Source organism: Caretta caretta, chromosome 14, assembly GCF_965140235.1.
Source record: "Caretta caretta isolate rCarCar2 chromosome 14, rCarCar1.hap1, whole genome shotgun sequence".
Lineage (NCBI taxonomy): Eukaryota > Metazoa > Chordata > Testudines > Cheloniidae > Caretta > Caretta caretta.
The window spans coordinates 490,033-505,159 of NC_134219.1; the positions used below are offsets into that span (position 1 = coordinate 490,033).

Consider the following 15,127-nt stretch of genomic DNA (forward strand, 5'->3'; position numbering starts at 1 on the left):
CCCCCATGGCGGGGTCTCGCCCCTCGCTCTGCCGCTCCCCCCCCAACCCCCCCATGGCGGGGTCTCGCCCCGGGCCGGCTGCGCCCCTCGCTCTGCCGCTCCCCCCCCAACCCTCCCATGGCGGGGTCTCGCCCCGGGCCGGCTGCGTGGGGCGATGGGCGGGGTGTCGCGCGGGGCGTCGCCCCGGGATGTCCCGTGTCCGGGGTGGGACCCGCGCTCGCCGCCCGCCGGGAATGGAGCCGGATCCGAGCTTCTCGGGCCGCCGGGCCCTGGTGACCGGGGCGGGCAAAGGTAAGACGGGCCCTGGCTGGGCGGGAGGCCCGGCTCGGATCGGCCCGGCTCGGCCCGGCTCTGACCGCCTCTCGCCCCGCAGGAATCGGCCGGGCCGCGGCCCTGGCGCTGAGCGGAGCCGGGGCCCAGGTGGTCGCGCTGAGCCGGACGCAGGCGGACCTGGAGAGCCTGGAGCGGGAGGTAACGGGCCGGGCCCCGCCGAGCGACTGCCCCCGGCCCGGCGCTCCCGCCTCCAACCGCGCTTCCCCCGGGGGCCCGGACACCCCCCAGCGGCCCGGACACCCCCGAGAGTCCCCCCAGCGGCCCGGAAACCCCCCCCCCCCAGGTGCCATCCTCCCCCCAGCGGCCCGGACACCCCCCACTGGCCCGGACACCCCCTAGGGTCCCCCCAGCGGCCCGGACACCCCCCCAGGTGCCATCCTCCCCCCAGCGGCCCGGACACCCCCCACTGGCCCGGACACCCCCGAGAGTCCCCCCAGCAGCCCGGACACCCCCCCCAGGTGCCATCCTCCCCCAGCGGCCCGGACACCCCCCTAGAGTCACCCCAGCCTCCCGGACACCCCTCCAGGTGTCTTCCCTCCACCTTGGTATGGATACCCCCCTTAGGGTCCCCCCAGCGGCCCGCACACCCCCCTACGGTTCCCCCAGGAGCCCAGACACCCCCTTAGGGTTTCCCCTCCAGGTGTCCCGTCCCCCGTCCCCCCCCAGCGGCCCGGACACCCCTCCAGGTCCCTGTCCTCCCCCGCCCCCCCAGTAGCATGGACACCCCTCCAGGTCCCGTCCCCCCCAGCAGCCCAGACATCCCCCAGGGTCCCTGCACTGGCCTGGGCACCCTCTCAGAATCCCCCCAGCAGCCCGGACACCCCCCCCCACTGGCACGGACAACCCCTAGGGTATCCCCAGCGGCCCGGACACCCCCCTCCCAGCGGCCCGGACACCCCCCTAGGGTCCCCCCAGTGGCCCGGATACCCCTCCAGGTGTCATTCCCCCCCCCAGCGGCCAGACACTCCCCCACTGGCCCGGACACCCCCCCTAGGGTCCCCCCAGCAGCCCGGACACCCCCCTAGGGTCCCCCCAGTGGCCCGGATACCCCTCCAGGTGTCATTCCCCCCCCAGCGGCCAGACACTCCCCCACTGGCCCGGACACCCCTCTAGGGTCCCCCAGCAACCCGGACACCCCTCCAGGTCCGTCCCCCCCAGCAGCCCGGACACCCCCGTAGGGTTCCCCCTCCAAGTGTCCCGTTCCCCCCTCCCCAGCGGCCCAGACACCCCCTCACTGGCCCGGACACTCCTCCAGGTCTCGTCCCCCCCAGCAGCCCAGACATCCCCCAGGGTCCCCCCACTGGCCTGGACACCCCCTCAGGATCCCCCCAGCAGCCCAGATACCTTCCACCCTCAGGGGACCCACCCGACCCGGACACCCCCCCTCCAGTCAGGTGGGCCTTCAACCCCCTCCTCCCAGGGGGGTCAGTCCATACACACCCTTCCCTTGTGGGGCCTCCAACCCCCCCATGACCCAGACACCCACCATTCCCTCAAGGGTCCCCCGGGCCCCAACTGTCCTGCTCCAACGACACAGCCTCCGGAGGCCTAACCAACCCACCCTGCCTCAGTGACAGGGGCCTAGATCTCCCTGAGGGCAGTCTCACACCCCAGGGGAGCCTCCTACCCTCCCTGGTGCACTATCATCTTTGGCCCCTCTGCTGTGTCCTCCAGCGTACCGGGATTGAGACACTCTGTGTGGACCTGGGTGATTGGGATGCCACCGAGGCAGCGCTGAGCAAGGTGGGCGCCGTTGACCTGCTGGTAAATAATGCAGCTGTGGCTGTGCTCCAGCCCTTCCTGGAGGTGACCAAGGAGGCCTTCGACAGGTAAGGACTGGCACAAAGCTAATAGCAGCTCCAGGAGCCTGAGCATATGGTAGGGAATGGAGGGAGGCGGGGCAGTACTAAGGGAGAGACTGGGTTCTGCTCTAATAAACACAAGGGCTGCTGGAGACAGAGCCTGTGGTTCTCTCTGGCTCTCCAGTCCCTGCAGCCTGGGGTCAGCACACAGTGGGGATCTGGCCATGTCACACAATAGCCCTCTCTCTCCCTGGTGTAGCGGACCTGCAGAGCCACTGCCCCCACCCCAGGGAGTATGTCAAGGACATTCTGGGGAGTGCCAGGGCACACTTATGCCCCAGCTGTTCTGCAGAACTGAAAGTCAAGGCAACTATCAGAACACTTCTACCCTTTGCCAGGGGCAGAGCTTGCTCATCTGACTGTAGGAAACTAGGTGATGTTCACTCCTCCCTTTGGCAGGCTGGGAGAGAAATAATTCTTTCTGGCAGCACCCAAAGTACTTTTCTCATTTTGGCACACTGGGTATATCTCCACTGGGAAAATGCATTGGGCACAAGGGTCAGTACTGACACAAGGGGAAAAAACCCTACTGAGTCACCCAGACTGCCTCTTACCACTAGGCTAGGGCAGCATAGTCAGAACCAACCCAGAGGGGAGAGTGCCCCCTACTGTTCAACCACACTATTCCCTACAGCCTCTATCCCTAGGTCTCCCATTCAGACATCAGCCTGGCTTCACTTGATGGCCAAGGTATGGAGAGGAAAGAGGATAGGGGAATTCAAGATCTTACCTGGGTGGGAAACAAATTGTTTATTCTTCAGTGCATTCCAACAGCAAAAAATTGTTCTTCAGATGATTCTCTCTGTCATCCCTCTTTCAAACTGGGTGTGAGCTCTCGCAGATGTAGAGGTACATTTCCTCCCTTCTTGGAGGAAACACTTTGGTGGGTAGTACCTTATTCCCAAAGTAAAGAAGAAAAGGTTGTGCAAATGTAGCACCCCAAATGATTAACTGATGGCTAGTAGCTGGGGTATGAAACAGCTGGTCACTTGCTAGTCCAGTTACACCGGGCAAAGAAGGTGAAATTCTGGACTGAGGAAGGAGCAGCATCTCATTGAAGCAAATACAAGGAAATGCTGTGAAATATTTTGTAGGTTTCTTTAGTATTTTGAAGCCTTGTAAAGGTTTGCAGGTGTGGTGTCGCATGCCTGTAATCCCAGCTACGTGGGAGGCAGAGGCTGGGGGATCGCTAGGGTTCTGGGCTGCAGTGCGCTACGCCTGGCCAGCAGGTGGCTGAAGGAATGGCTAACACAACACAAGCAGCGTGTTGTGATCAGTACTCTCTCTGTAAGAGCTGATGAATCGACTGGACAAGGTAAAGGTTTGACTGATCTAGGAGGGGCCACTGGCCGAGACACTTCTGTTTAAATTTTAATAAATGTACTCGGTTAGAAGAGGGTCCCATAGGAAACAACTCAAGGAAGTCCTGGTTATGTTCTTTTCTCTGCTACATGGGGGAGGTACTAACTAAACAGCTTATTTCATCTCCTGTGAATGGTCATTGCTGGGTGTATTGCACCTAGGTGCTCTGTAATGCTAATGGGTTGTGTTTAGATAAGACTAGTTCCAAGGGGGTGAACTTCTCTAGCCAGTTGGACTGGAGTTTATACCCAGTTCCTTTCACAGCTGATCAGTGTTTCTGAGGCCCTGGCAGCACCCAGCCTCCCATTTCCGCCCCCCTCCAGAGCTGCCGCGATGTTGTGTTTCTTTTTCTCTGACTTGGACAATTTTTTTTTATAGGTCTTTCGATGTGAATCTTCGGGCCGTGTTTCATGTTTCCCAGGTGAGAAGGGACTGTGAACTGGAGTGGGGTGCAGCCAGAGATAAGCTGACATTTCAGCTTCCCTGAAGCCATGTGTACAATGGAAATAAAAGTCTTCATTAGGAGCCTTGCCTGCGTCTCCGCTCCTTGTGAGGATCCACAAGAGCCTGACCTTGTTTGTGTATGTTAAACAGGCTGTGCTTGGTGTAGCTGATCCTGCTACACCCCCTAGTTCTGACCATGTCTCTTAGTTCAGAGCTGGGAGGCGATTTGGGTAACTGCTCTGGCAAGATCTTCTAATCCCCCAAGAAGGCACCAACAGTCTGGGTTGGATGAGTCCCCACCACTTGTTCTCTGGTGCTGTGTTTCAGATCATTTCCCGGCAGATGATTGCACGAGGGGTGCAAGGAGCGATAGTGAACGTCTCGAGCCAGGCATCTCAGCGGGCTCTACGGGAGCATGCTGTCTACTGTGAGTGTCTCAGCTTCAGCACACTCCACACCTGCCCATTAATCCATTCATGACCTATAGTAGCGGGAAGCCACAAGCACAGGGACCTGGGTTTGGATGCAGTGAATATGTTGACCTAGTTCAAGCCCAGGAATGGGTGCCAGAAACATGTGTGACCCAGCCCAGGTGCTGTGCACTCAGCTTCTTCCTTCTGTTGGGTTTTATTGAAGGTTCTACAAAAAGTGCCTTAGATATGCTGACCAAGGTGATGGCTCTGGAGCTGGGACCCCACAAGGTAAGACCTAGTCTATGCAAGAGAGCAGGGAAGGTGCAATCTCTGAGATGGGGTGGGAGTGAGCAAGTGGAGACAGTTTCTCTCAGGGTAGTTCAGTTACCTAATGTACTGTTGTTGATGACAGATCCGGGTGAACAGCGTGAACCCCACTGTGGTCATGACTGACATGGGGCAAATTAACTGGAGTGAGCCTCAGAAAGCTGCTGCCATGATCAGTCGAATTCCTCTGGGGAAGTTTGCAGGTCAGTGGTGGGGATTTGTTACTGGGGCTGGCTCCATATTCAGCTCATCTGCACCCTTAGTGCTTCCTTCTAATTGGCTGCTCAGCCACGTGTATCTGCCTCTCTCTGGCTAATGCCCTCCAGGCCCAGGAAGAGCAATGATACAGCTCTGCTCAAAGTTTGTGTCAGAGTCCTTGAAGCAGCTGTAGTGTTTCCACTTGGAGCAAGCAAGAACCAGTCAAGGTTCTCCCCTCCTCCAAAAACTTCCCAACGTGGGTTTGTTTTAGGGTGGGTGGGAGAAATTTTTACCCTCCTCACCAGCAATAGGATTGAGCGCTGGAGGATAACAACACTCGATGCTATGACCCTGTCATCAGCTAACCATCCATCCTGGGAACACAGCAAGGGCTTCTGAATGCCAAGGGACCGGCCACACTGTCTCATTCACTGCACCAGACACAGCCCAGTGCAGGGAGGGAGAAATCTCTCCCCTCTCAGTTATGTCTCCTTATTGGCCAAGAGGACACAACTGGAAGGCAGAATGATGGCAGGCTCTTGAAAGTGTGTAGGTTTCTTTTCCGGCTGCTAGTGCAATTTGTGGGGTGCCTCAGCTGTTGCGCTCTCTCTGTCCTATTCCAGAGGTAGATGATGTGGTGAACAGCATCCTCTTCCTGCTGAGTGACAAGAGCGCTATGACAACAGGTGTCTCGCTGCTGGTTGATGGGGGTTTTCTCGTCTCCTAGGATGATACATCTGCATTGGCATCCCAAGGAGAGAATCATTCCTTAAATGAGCTGTAGCTCACGAAAGCTCATGCTCAAATAAATGTGTTAGTCTCTAAGGTGCCACAAGTCCTCCTGTTCTTTTTGCAGATACAGACTAACCCAGCTGCTACTCTGAAACCTATTGTTACTAAGTGATTCTAAACATGATGGAGAGACAGTGAGTGACTCAGACCACAAGAGGGGAGGGGTAGACGGATATTAACAGGGTTGGGACCTGTCAGAAAAGTGTGGCAGGTCATTCCACTGTTGAAAGCATAGCTGTTCCCTCCAAAAAGCTGTGCTCTCTGCTCCGAACAAAGCCACCACACTCCTTCATGGAGAATGTTTATTGTACCAAAATAAGAGGTGTTTATCTTGTCACTCTACATGATGATTAGAAACAGGACCTGTCTTTGTTCTGACCCTCTCCCCCAAAAACCTTCAAAAGCTCTCCCTGCTCCATCCAAACCGATAAAGCCCAGCACCATACTCCCAGCAGGAAAGGGAGGGAGTAGCTACCAGACTCCTCACTGCCTCTTTTATGGGTTTTGATAGAAAAAAGAGGCAACAACCTCAGCCCTGCTCTGCAGAGACTGGATGAGGGAGGAGAGGCCCCCTGCGAAACATCCTTCTGCCATGACTGATGGGCAGGGAACAGCGCCCAAGGTAGTGCCCTAAAAGGCACTAAGTGCACAGGACTGTTGCACTCACTGAGCTTGACTAGTGATTAGTACTTAATAAAGCTAATAGTAATTCCTTCAGCCTCTGTCTTCTGCTTATTTTCACCACTCCTGGAGTTAGTTATTTGGCTCCCATAAGCCTCTGGCACATCTCCTTAGAGCACCGGTTAGTTAAGTATCACCAGCAATGTGCTGGGGTGAGGAGGCCCCGCTACCCTTCCAGCTGGTTTTGTCATTCACAAACTATCACACAATGGTCCCTACCCCCCCCTTAGGGATTCTTCCCACCTGTCTCCCCCTGTGCGTTACAAGCAGAGGTGCTTCCATCACAGAATGGGTGTCTTAGCTTCTTCAACTTGAAGTTAAGGAGAGCTGCACCTCACTATCTCAGGGAGCTACCCTGCGCCACGCCCCCTGCTCCTCCCCTAGGGGCTGCACAGCATCCACCTAACCTCCCGCCCCCACTGCCCCTTCACATCAACACTGACGTTAAATCAAAGAGACATTTAAAAAACACTGACTTCGTACATGATGAAGGGCCCCACACATCACAGCCCCCTCCAGAAGCACCCAGTGAACACTCAATCTGTTGGAGGAGGATGACAAGGACATGCTGAGTCAGCACCTCGCCAACATCCTCAGAACACAGTGCACTTCTTGCAAGGCTTCTTCACAGGTGGGGGGCACAACACAGCACGGATAGCTTCGTCAAACACTGTCTTCAAGCCCCGCTGTGTCAGGGCTGAGCACTCAAGATACTTCACTGATCCTGTGGGAAGAGAGATCTGTCTCAACCACTCCAAGCCTAGAAAGACCTGGCTTAGACTGTAAACTCTTTGGAGTGGGGACTAGCTTTTTGTTCCATATTTCTTCACTGCCTACCACAGTAGTGACCTGGTCCACAACTAGGGCTCCCAGGTGTTACGATAAAAAGTCTCCCCTTGGAAATGACAAGCCAGACCCAGTGAGGAGCTCCAGCTCTCGTCAGAATAGGTATCCAAGACTTACCAATCTCCCGTGCCATGGCCAGGCCCTGGGGATAGGTTATGGGGGCCAGTTTCTTATCACGCAACCTTTCAATGGTGTCCTTGTCATCCCTCAAGTCCAGCTTGGTGCCCACCAGGATGATGGGAGTATTAGGACAGTGGTGCCGGACCTCTGGGTACCACTAAAACAGAGTAGTTCACTGAGAACTGTCAGAGACAGTAGGGGAAAGAATCTTGCAGCATAATTAATCAGTTGCTCATTAATTAGGTATATAGTGCCCCAATGCACTATACTGAAATACTAGTAACAGTCAGCACAGAAGACAGTTTTATACGTAGCTCTTAAACCATTTTATAAAGAGAAGTCAATACAACTGGGGAAACTGAGGCACAGAGGGAATGCTGCACAGCAAGTCAGTGGCACAGCTGGGGATAGTAGACAGGTCTCCTGCCCCATTTGCTATCCCATGCTGCCTCCCTTTGCCACATGTTTGTTTCTAGGACGCTCTCTGCTTTATCTAAATCTCAGAAGGCCGGGACATAGCCAAAGGAAGTGTGGCTGATGCGGCTCAGGCACCTCCTCCACTCTGCAGCTGCCTCCTCTCCTCTGGTTTTCATAGGAGGGCTTGACAAAACTCCATTCGAGAGATTTCAGCTTTGTCTCCGAGGGGCAGGGACTGTTGCTTATGCTCATCCAACTATATTGACCTTGAGCTATGCTTGTGCCAAGACCCAGTGCTGCCAATGACAAGATTACATGGTACAGCAGTGGGTCTGTCTGCCCCTCATGAGGGCAAGGGACCTTGCCATTCCTCCTCCCCCCGAAAAAGAAGAAAGCGAGTTACCTTGGCTCGGACATTCTCAAATGAGGCTGGACTCACCAGGGAGAAGCAGATCAAGAAGACATCCTGTGAGGGGACAACAGCATTAACCACTAGGAAAGGATCCAGCAGCAACAGCCAAGGACTAGTGGGGCATCAGTCAGGGACAGTTAGCCCCTACCCCCGCAGAGCACTGGAGAGGGGTAAGGAAAGCCCTCCATTGAAAGACCAAAAATAGATGACATTTCTGTGGGGGCAGCTCCTCAGCTACCAATCAGAGCACCATGCTGTACTCCAGGGGTCGACTACCTATGGCACGCATGCCAAAGACGGCATGCGAGCCGATTTTTAATGGCACGCTGCTGCCTGCTGGGTCCCAGCCGCCGGCCCCGCTCAGCCCGCTGCTGAACCCTGGCTGGCAGCGGGCTGAGCAGGGCCGGCAGCCAGGACCCTGGCAGGCAGCAGTGTGCCATTAAAAATCTTGCCCGCCCCGGCCCGCTCTTCTCCGCCCCCCGCCCCCACGGGGGCAGGGTGAAGAAGCTTGGTCCTGCCGGCTACTGCTGCAGGGCAGGCAAGCTCCCCCCTCCCCCCGCCTCTTCCCCCAGCGTGCTGGATCCCTGCCACCGATCAGCTGATGGCCCTTGCGATGGAGGGGGAGAAGCGGAGCCGCAGCACGCTCCAGGGCAGAGGCAGAGAAGAGGTGGGAACGGGGACTTGGGGAAGGGGGGTGGAATCAGGGCATATCCCCTCCAGCCCCCTGCCGTGAGCCACTCTAGGCAGGGGGCTGGGAGCACGCCCACGACCCTAGCCCACACCCCCAGCCCTCTGCCCTGACCCCTGCACCCCACCACGATCCCAGCCCTGACTCCAGCACCCCCCACAGATACCCAGCTGCTGCCCTGACTCCTGCACCCCCCACACATACCCAGCCCCCCACAACCTATAGCTCTGACTCTTGCACCCCCCACATTCCCACCCCCATCCCTCGCACAAAACAGGAGCACCTGCACCCCTCGCACCAAATGGGAGCTGCCCAGGTAAGCACTCCACACCCAAACCTCCTGCCCCAACCCTGACCCCCTCCCTCATGCTAGCTCCTGGCCAGACCCTACATCCCAACCTGCTCCTTCACCCCCAGCCCTGTGCTCAGTGCACTCCCACCCTCAGCTCAGTGCAGAGAGAGAGAGGAAGAGAATGGCCTAGAACCAGGGAGAAGGTAGGTACCCACCCTATGTGGGCAGGGCTGGGACCCCAGACCGGCAGCGGGCTGAGCCGCTCTGCCCACTGCCAGTCTGGGGTTCTGGCTGCCGGTCCCTTGCCAGCTGGGGTCCCGGCCGCAGGCCCCGCTCAGCCTGCTGCCAGCCTAGGTGAACGGAACCCCAGGCTGGCAGCAGGCTCAGCGGGCCGGCGGCGTAAGATCAGCATTTTAATTTAATTTTAAATGAAGCTTCTTAAACATTCTGAAAACCTTGTTTACTTTACATACGACAATAGTTTAGTTATATAATATACAGACTTATCGAGAGAGACCTTCTAAAAAACGTTAATATGTATGACTGGCACGCGAAACCTTAAATTACAGTGAATAAATGAAGACTCGGCACACCACTTCTGAAAAGTTGCCGACCCCTGCTGTACTTAATTTCCCTCTCTCCTCCACATGCCCCCCAGCACATTAGTGGTCTGCAAATGCCCCAAAACAAACTGTAGGCTTTTGCACTTCAAATGGCCCCCAGAAAGCAGCAGGAATCACCTGTTCTCTTTATCATACAGGACCTCAAGGTAGCATCTCCAGTGATGCAAACACAAACTCCCAGCTTCAGAAACTGGGAACCTGTCAAAGAGAAGCAAAGGGTGTACCCAGAGACCACCCCGCCCACAATGCAGGGAGCAGAACGAGGCCAGCCCAGGCTGTTCACTCACCGTCTGAGGGTAGGAGAGGGGCCGCAGTCGGTCATAGTCCTCTTGTCCTGCTGTATCCCAGAGACCCAGGTTCACTGGCTTCCCATCCACCATGACATTGGCAGAGTAATTATCAAACCTGCCACAGGAAGAATCCCTGTTACTGACAACAAGGGAACCCATTACAAGAACACAATCCCAGGGTGGGGTAGAAGGGAATTGTCCAGGGCTTAATTTGTAATGAAAGGTGTGGGGGCTCAGGGAATAAGGTGCTGGGGCTCAAGTAATTTTTTTACATTCATAATTGATTCAGCAAGCCCAGAGGTGCCAGGGCTCTGAACTGCCAAACCCAGAGGTGCTGGGGCTCAGCCCCGGCAAGCCCTGGCACAAAATAAGCCCTGGAATCATCACATGATAATAATTCGCACCCCCACACCCCTCTTAACAACTGTGCAAAGAGCACAGTGCCAATACTCACACAGTGGGGATATACTCTCCAGGGAAGGCATTAGTGGTGTAACTGATCAGCAGGCAGGTCTTCCCTACAGCCCTGCAGAGGGGGAAAGGGCAGAGCATGATGCGGATGAATGGGAGAGTCCACGGGAGAAAAGGGTACAAGCAGCAAGTTGGAGCTTTAGTCAGTGAAAAGGCAGAAGTGTGCTGCCCAGAATCTCCAGCACTCTCGGGGTCCGGGACCAGGCCTGAACATACCAAGCGCTGTGTCCTTGCATACATCTGACCATGTTCCAACAGGGAGCTATTCCTGACTAGAGCACCACTTTCAAAGATTGCTACCTCACGCTCAAACGTGTTTATTGGCATAACCAGGGACATGTGGTGACACCAGCCTCCAAGGCTCTGGCCCAAGCAGCTACAGCATCCAGGCCCCAACCAGAATGGGGCTTTAAATCATGTGACTTCCCATTACTGCCTTCCTCAACAAAACACTTCGCGCTGGCCAAGGGTCAACTTTTCCTTGTTGCTCCTTTATGGAAAGCATTTCTGATAAGTCAAGGCAGGCACGCTGGAACAATGTGTATAATGCAGGGATGGGCAAACTTTTTGGCCCGAGGGCCACATCGGGGTATCAAAATGTACGAAGGGCGAGGTAAGGAAGGCTGTGCCTCCCTAAACAGCCTGGCCCCCGCCCCCTATCCGCCCCCTTCAGAACCCCTGACCCATCCAACCCCCCTGCTCCTTGTCCCCTGACTGCCCCCGCCTGGGACCCCCGCCCCTAACCGCCCCCTGGGACCCCACCTCCTATCTACCCCTTCCCCCCTCTTCCCTGCCCCCCCCCCAAACCTCCACCCCATCCAACCGCCACCTGCTCCCTGTCCCCTGACTTCCCCCCGGACCTCCTGCCCCTTATCCAACCCCCCGGCCCTGGCCCCCTTATCATGCTGCTCAGAGCAGCATGTCTGGGAGCCATGCCGCCCAGCCGGAGCGTGCAGCCCCACCGCCCAGAGCTCTGCCCACATGGCTGGGGGGGAGGGGGGACAGCGGGGGAGTGGCCGGGGCTAGCCTCCCTAGCTGGGAGCTTAGGGGCCAGGTAGGACAGTCCTGTGGGCCGGATGTGGCCCGCAGGCCGTAGTGTGCCCACCTCTGGTATAATGGAGGTGCTGAGAGCCACTGAACCAAAGTGTAAATCCTGCATATAATGGAAACCACTTCCAGCCAGGGGGTGTGGCAGCATGCCCAGCACCCCTAGTTCCAGCACCGATGAGTCAAGGGAATTGCCTTCTTGTCCCACTCAGTGATTTGAACACTGAAGCAGAACAGCTTTCCCCATCATAGGGATGAAATACAGGCATTATTGCATCAGATCCAGGGGACAAAGACCTGAACAGGAAGTAAGGAGACCTGGTTCTCGTCTTGGCTCTGCCACTGACCTGCTGTGGACAAGTCACTTCCCCTCTCTAGGCCTGTTTCCCTGCCAACGCTCTGTATGTCTTGTCTATTTAGACCGTCAACTCTCTGGGGCACAGCTTCCCACCTACTCTGTATTTGTACAATGGCTGGGGCCCTTGGGAGTTATTGTATTACAAATCCCAACAATAAGAATCCAGCTCCATCTCCTGTCTCCAGCAGCGGCCAGTACCAGTTGCTTCAGAGGAAGGTGCTAAATCATATTATCTTGACTAACGGCTGCTGGGGAGTAGGGACATGAAGTAAATGACAACCCCAAAGACCTCAGCCGCTCATTATTATGGCCTTTCTCAGACCATCTCACCCCAATTTCTACGGAGTTAGAGTGCCCACAACTGACGGCAAATGTTCTTCTTCAGGCCTGCCTAGCACTTTGTCCGCCCCAGATCCCTTCCATTGTTCACAGCCACATGTGAATTTGGCCAGTCTTCCTGCATTTTGCATTTCACACTGTGGCATGATATGCTCAGATGCCAGGTCTCCCACATAATTCAGATCTTGTTGTTTGGGGCAGCAATGCAGTAGGGGAAGGCCGGGGATGGGAGATACAGGACCGGGGGGCGCTGCAGGGGGAACACAGGCCTGGAGAGAGGGGGAAGGCTGGGGAGGGACAGAGCAGGGGGTGCTGCAAGGGGGGGGGAACAGAGGGCTGGAGGAGCGCTGCAGGGGAGGGAGATATAGGACCAGACGGTGAGGCGGGGGTGGGAGGGAAAGGCTGGGGAGAGGAGACACAGGGCGGGGGGGGAAGCCGGGGGGCGATGCGGGGGGGGGGGGGGAGGAGACACAGGGCCGGGGGGGGGGAAGCCGGGAGGGCGATGCGGGGGGGAAGGGGACACAGGGCTGGGGGGGGAAGCCAGGGGGGCGATGCGGGGGGGAAGGGGACACAGGGCCGGGGGAAGCCGGGGGGCGATGCGGGGGGGGGGGGGGAAGGAGACACGGGGCCGGGGGAGATAGCCGGGGGGCGATGTGCAGGGGGAAGGAGACACAGGGCCGGGGGGGGAAGCTGGGGGGCGATGCGGGGGGGGGGGGGGGGGAAAGGAGACACAGGGCCATTGGGGGAAGCCGGGGGGCGATGCGGGGGGGGAAGGAGACACAGGGCCGGGGGGGAAGCCGGGGGGCGATGCGGGGGGGGGGGAAAGGAGACACAGGGCCATTGGGGGAAGCCGGGGGGCGATGCGGGGGGGGAAGGAGACACAGGGCCGGGGGGGAAGCCGGGGGGCGATGCGGGGGGGGGGGGAGGAGACACAGGGCCGGGGGGGCGATGCAGGGGGGGGAAGGGGACACAGGGCCGGGGGGGAAGCCGGGGGGCGATGCGGGGGGGGGAAGGAGATACAGGGCCATTGGGGGAAGCCGGGGGGCAATGCGTGGGGGGGAAGGAGACACAGGGCCGGGGGGCGAAGGAGACACAGGGCCATTGGGGGAAGCCGGGGGGGCGATGCAGGGGGGGGAAGGGGACACAGGGCCGGGGGGGAAGCCGGGGGGCGATGCGGGGGGGGGAAGGAGATACAGGGCCATTGGGGGAAACCGGGGGGCAATGCGTGGGGGGGAAGGAGACACAGGGCCGGGGGGCGAAGGAGACACAGGGCCATTGGGGGAAGCCGGGGGGGCGATGCAGGGGGGGGAAGGGGACACAGGGCCGGGGGGGAAGCCGGGGGGCGATGCGGGGGGGGGGGAAGGAGATACAGGGCCATTGGGGGAAGCCGGGGGGCAATGCGTGGGGGGGAAGGAGACACAGGGCCAGGGGGGGAAGCCGGGGGGCGATGCGGGGGGGGGGGAAGGAGACACAGGGCCGGGGGGGAAGCCGGGGGGGCCATGGGGGGGAAGGAGACAAAGGGTCGGGGGAGCAGCCGGGGGGGCGATGGGGGGGGGAAGGAGACACAGGGCCGGGGGGGGAAGCCGGGGGGCGATGCGGGGGGGGGGAAGGAGACACAGGGCCGGGGGGGAAGCCGGGGGGGCGATGGGGGGGGAAGGAGACAAAGGGTCGGGGGAGCAGCCGGGGGGGCGATGCGCGGGGGGAAGGGGCCGTTCAGGGGGCGTCTGGGTCGCGGCGCGGCGCTGCCGGCGGCTGGGACCCACCCGGGGCTTTCTGGTCTCTCGGGCCCGCCTCGCCCCCTGCGCCCGGGCCCCGCTCCCCGGCCCCGGCCCCCGGCGCTCACCCGTCTCCCACCACCACACATTTGATCGCCTGCATCTGCCCCGGGATGGCGGCGCCTCCGCGATTCCGCCGCAGTGAGACCGGAGCCGGGCGGGGCCGAGGAGCCGAGCGCAGCCGAGCCCCCGGCGGGGGGAGCCGAAGCCGGGGCCGCGGCAGCCTCCGCCCCCCGAGCCCCGCGCCCGCCCCCGGCCCCGGCCCGGGGGAGCCAGCGCTGCTCCGCTGGCAGGCAGGGCTCCCTGGTCCCAGGGTGGGGGAACGCCCGGCCCCGGGCCCAGCACCCTGCCCTCATGGGGCAGGGAGTTCCGCAGGCCACCTCTCCTGTGTGCACATACGAGAAATCTGCAATCGGGACAGAGGTTGGACGTCAGCCCACACCGCCCCCCGCCCCCCCCGCAGTGAGCCGGACACGGCGCAGGGCGAAGGGCAGGGAGTCGAGGCCTAGGCGGGGAGGAGGGACAGGCACTGGCCCCTAGGGATAGTGGAGGGGTGGGGACGTGCAAAGAGGCTGAGGAGAAACTCAAGCCCGGCGGGGGAGTTCAGATGCTAGCACGGAACCAGGCCTCAGTCGCCCAGTGAAAGTGGATCCTTTCCGAAGCTAGTGCAAACTCTACCTCTGTGACTTCCTGGATCAGGCTCCGGAGCTGGGGTTGGTTCCCAGGGAGGTAGAGCAACCGGTACCTCCTCAGCACCCTAGGGGTGGGGCGACTGGCTGACGCCTCCGGCACCCACGGTTCAGAGGTCGCCGAAGGGGAACTTTTCGGCTGACTGGTGCCGGGAGCAGGACCTGCTGCGTGATGGGGATTGGCGTGAGGATCGGCGGTGTAATTGGGAGCACTGGCGCAACCTGGAGCAGTGCCCTCATTCCACCGACAGCGCTGAGTGATGGAACATCGCCGGTTTGCCTCGAGACCGTGCCACGCGTTGCAGTACCGGAGGCTTGGCTCGAAGGACCGGGGTGCTGTCATGGCGA

General features: G+C 59.2%; 2 protein-coding genes across 3 annotated transcripts; one reads left to right on the forward strand and one right to left on the reverse strand.

Annotated features, from left to right (window-relative positions):
• Positions 1-131: 131 nt before the first annotated feature.
• On the forward strand, positions 132-6,448 carry DCXR (dicarbonyl and L-xylulose reductase). Of its 2 annotated transcripts, none has more exons than XM_048817777.2 (8): positions 132-291; positions 374-471; positions 2,008-2,162; positions 3,936-3,978; positions 4,329-4,428; positions 4,638-4,702; positions 4,827-4,944; positions 5,563-6,448. In XM_048817777.2, exons 1-8 carry the CDS (start codon positions 189-191, stop codon positions 5,664-5,666), a joined length of 786 nt encoding a protein of 261 aa, XP_048673734.1. In that variant the 5' UTR covers positions 132-188; the 3' UTR covers positions 5,667-6,448. The 2 variants fall into 2 exon arrangements, with proteins under 2 accessions (XP_048673734.1, XP_048673735.1); XM_048817778.2 differs by having other exon boundaries at positions 6,243-6,448.
• Positions 6,020-14,302, reverse strand: RAC3 (Rac family small GTPase 3). Its single transcript, XM_048817779.2, has 6 exons — positions 14,159-14,302; positions 10,555-10,626; positions 10,098-10,215; positions 8,199-8,261; positions 7,376-7,535; positions 6,020-7,136 (listed from the first exon to the last, which is right to left on the reverse strand). The coding sequence occupies exons 1-6, from the start codon at positions 14,191-14,193 to the stop codon at positions 7,006-7,008; spliced, it is 579 nt and encodes a 192-aa protein (XP_048673736.1). The 5' UTR covers positions 14,194-14,302; the 3' UTR covers positions 6,020-7,005.
• Between the last annotated feature and the right edge of the window lie 825 nt (positions 14,303-15,127).

Coding starts and splice junctions, on each gene's coding strand:
- DCXR (XM_048817777.2), top strand. CDS start 189: ATGTCCCGTGTCCGGGGTGGGACCCGCGCTCGCCGCCCGCCGGGAATG. Junction 292..373: donor GGTGACCGGGGCGGGCAAAG/GTAAGACGGGCC, acceptor CTCGCCCCGCAG/GAATCGGCCGGGCCGCGGCC. Junction 4,429..4,637: donor ACGGGAGCATGCTGTCTACT/GTGAGTGTCTCA, acceptor GTTTTATTGAAG/GTTCTACAAAAAGTGCCTTA.
- RAC3 (XM_048817779.2), bottom strand. CDS start 14,193: ATGCAGGCGATCAAATGTGTGGTGGTGGGAGACGG. Junction 10,627..14,158: donor TGTGTGGTGGTGGGAGACGG/GTGAGCGCCGGG, acceptor CCCCCTCTGCAG/GGCTGTAGGGAAGACCTGCC. Junction 7,536..8,198: donor TTGAGAATGTCCGAGCCAAG/GTAACTCGCTTT, acceptor ACTCTGTTTTAG/TGGTACCCAGAGGTCCGGCA.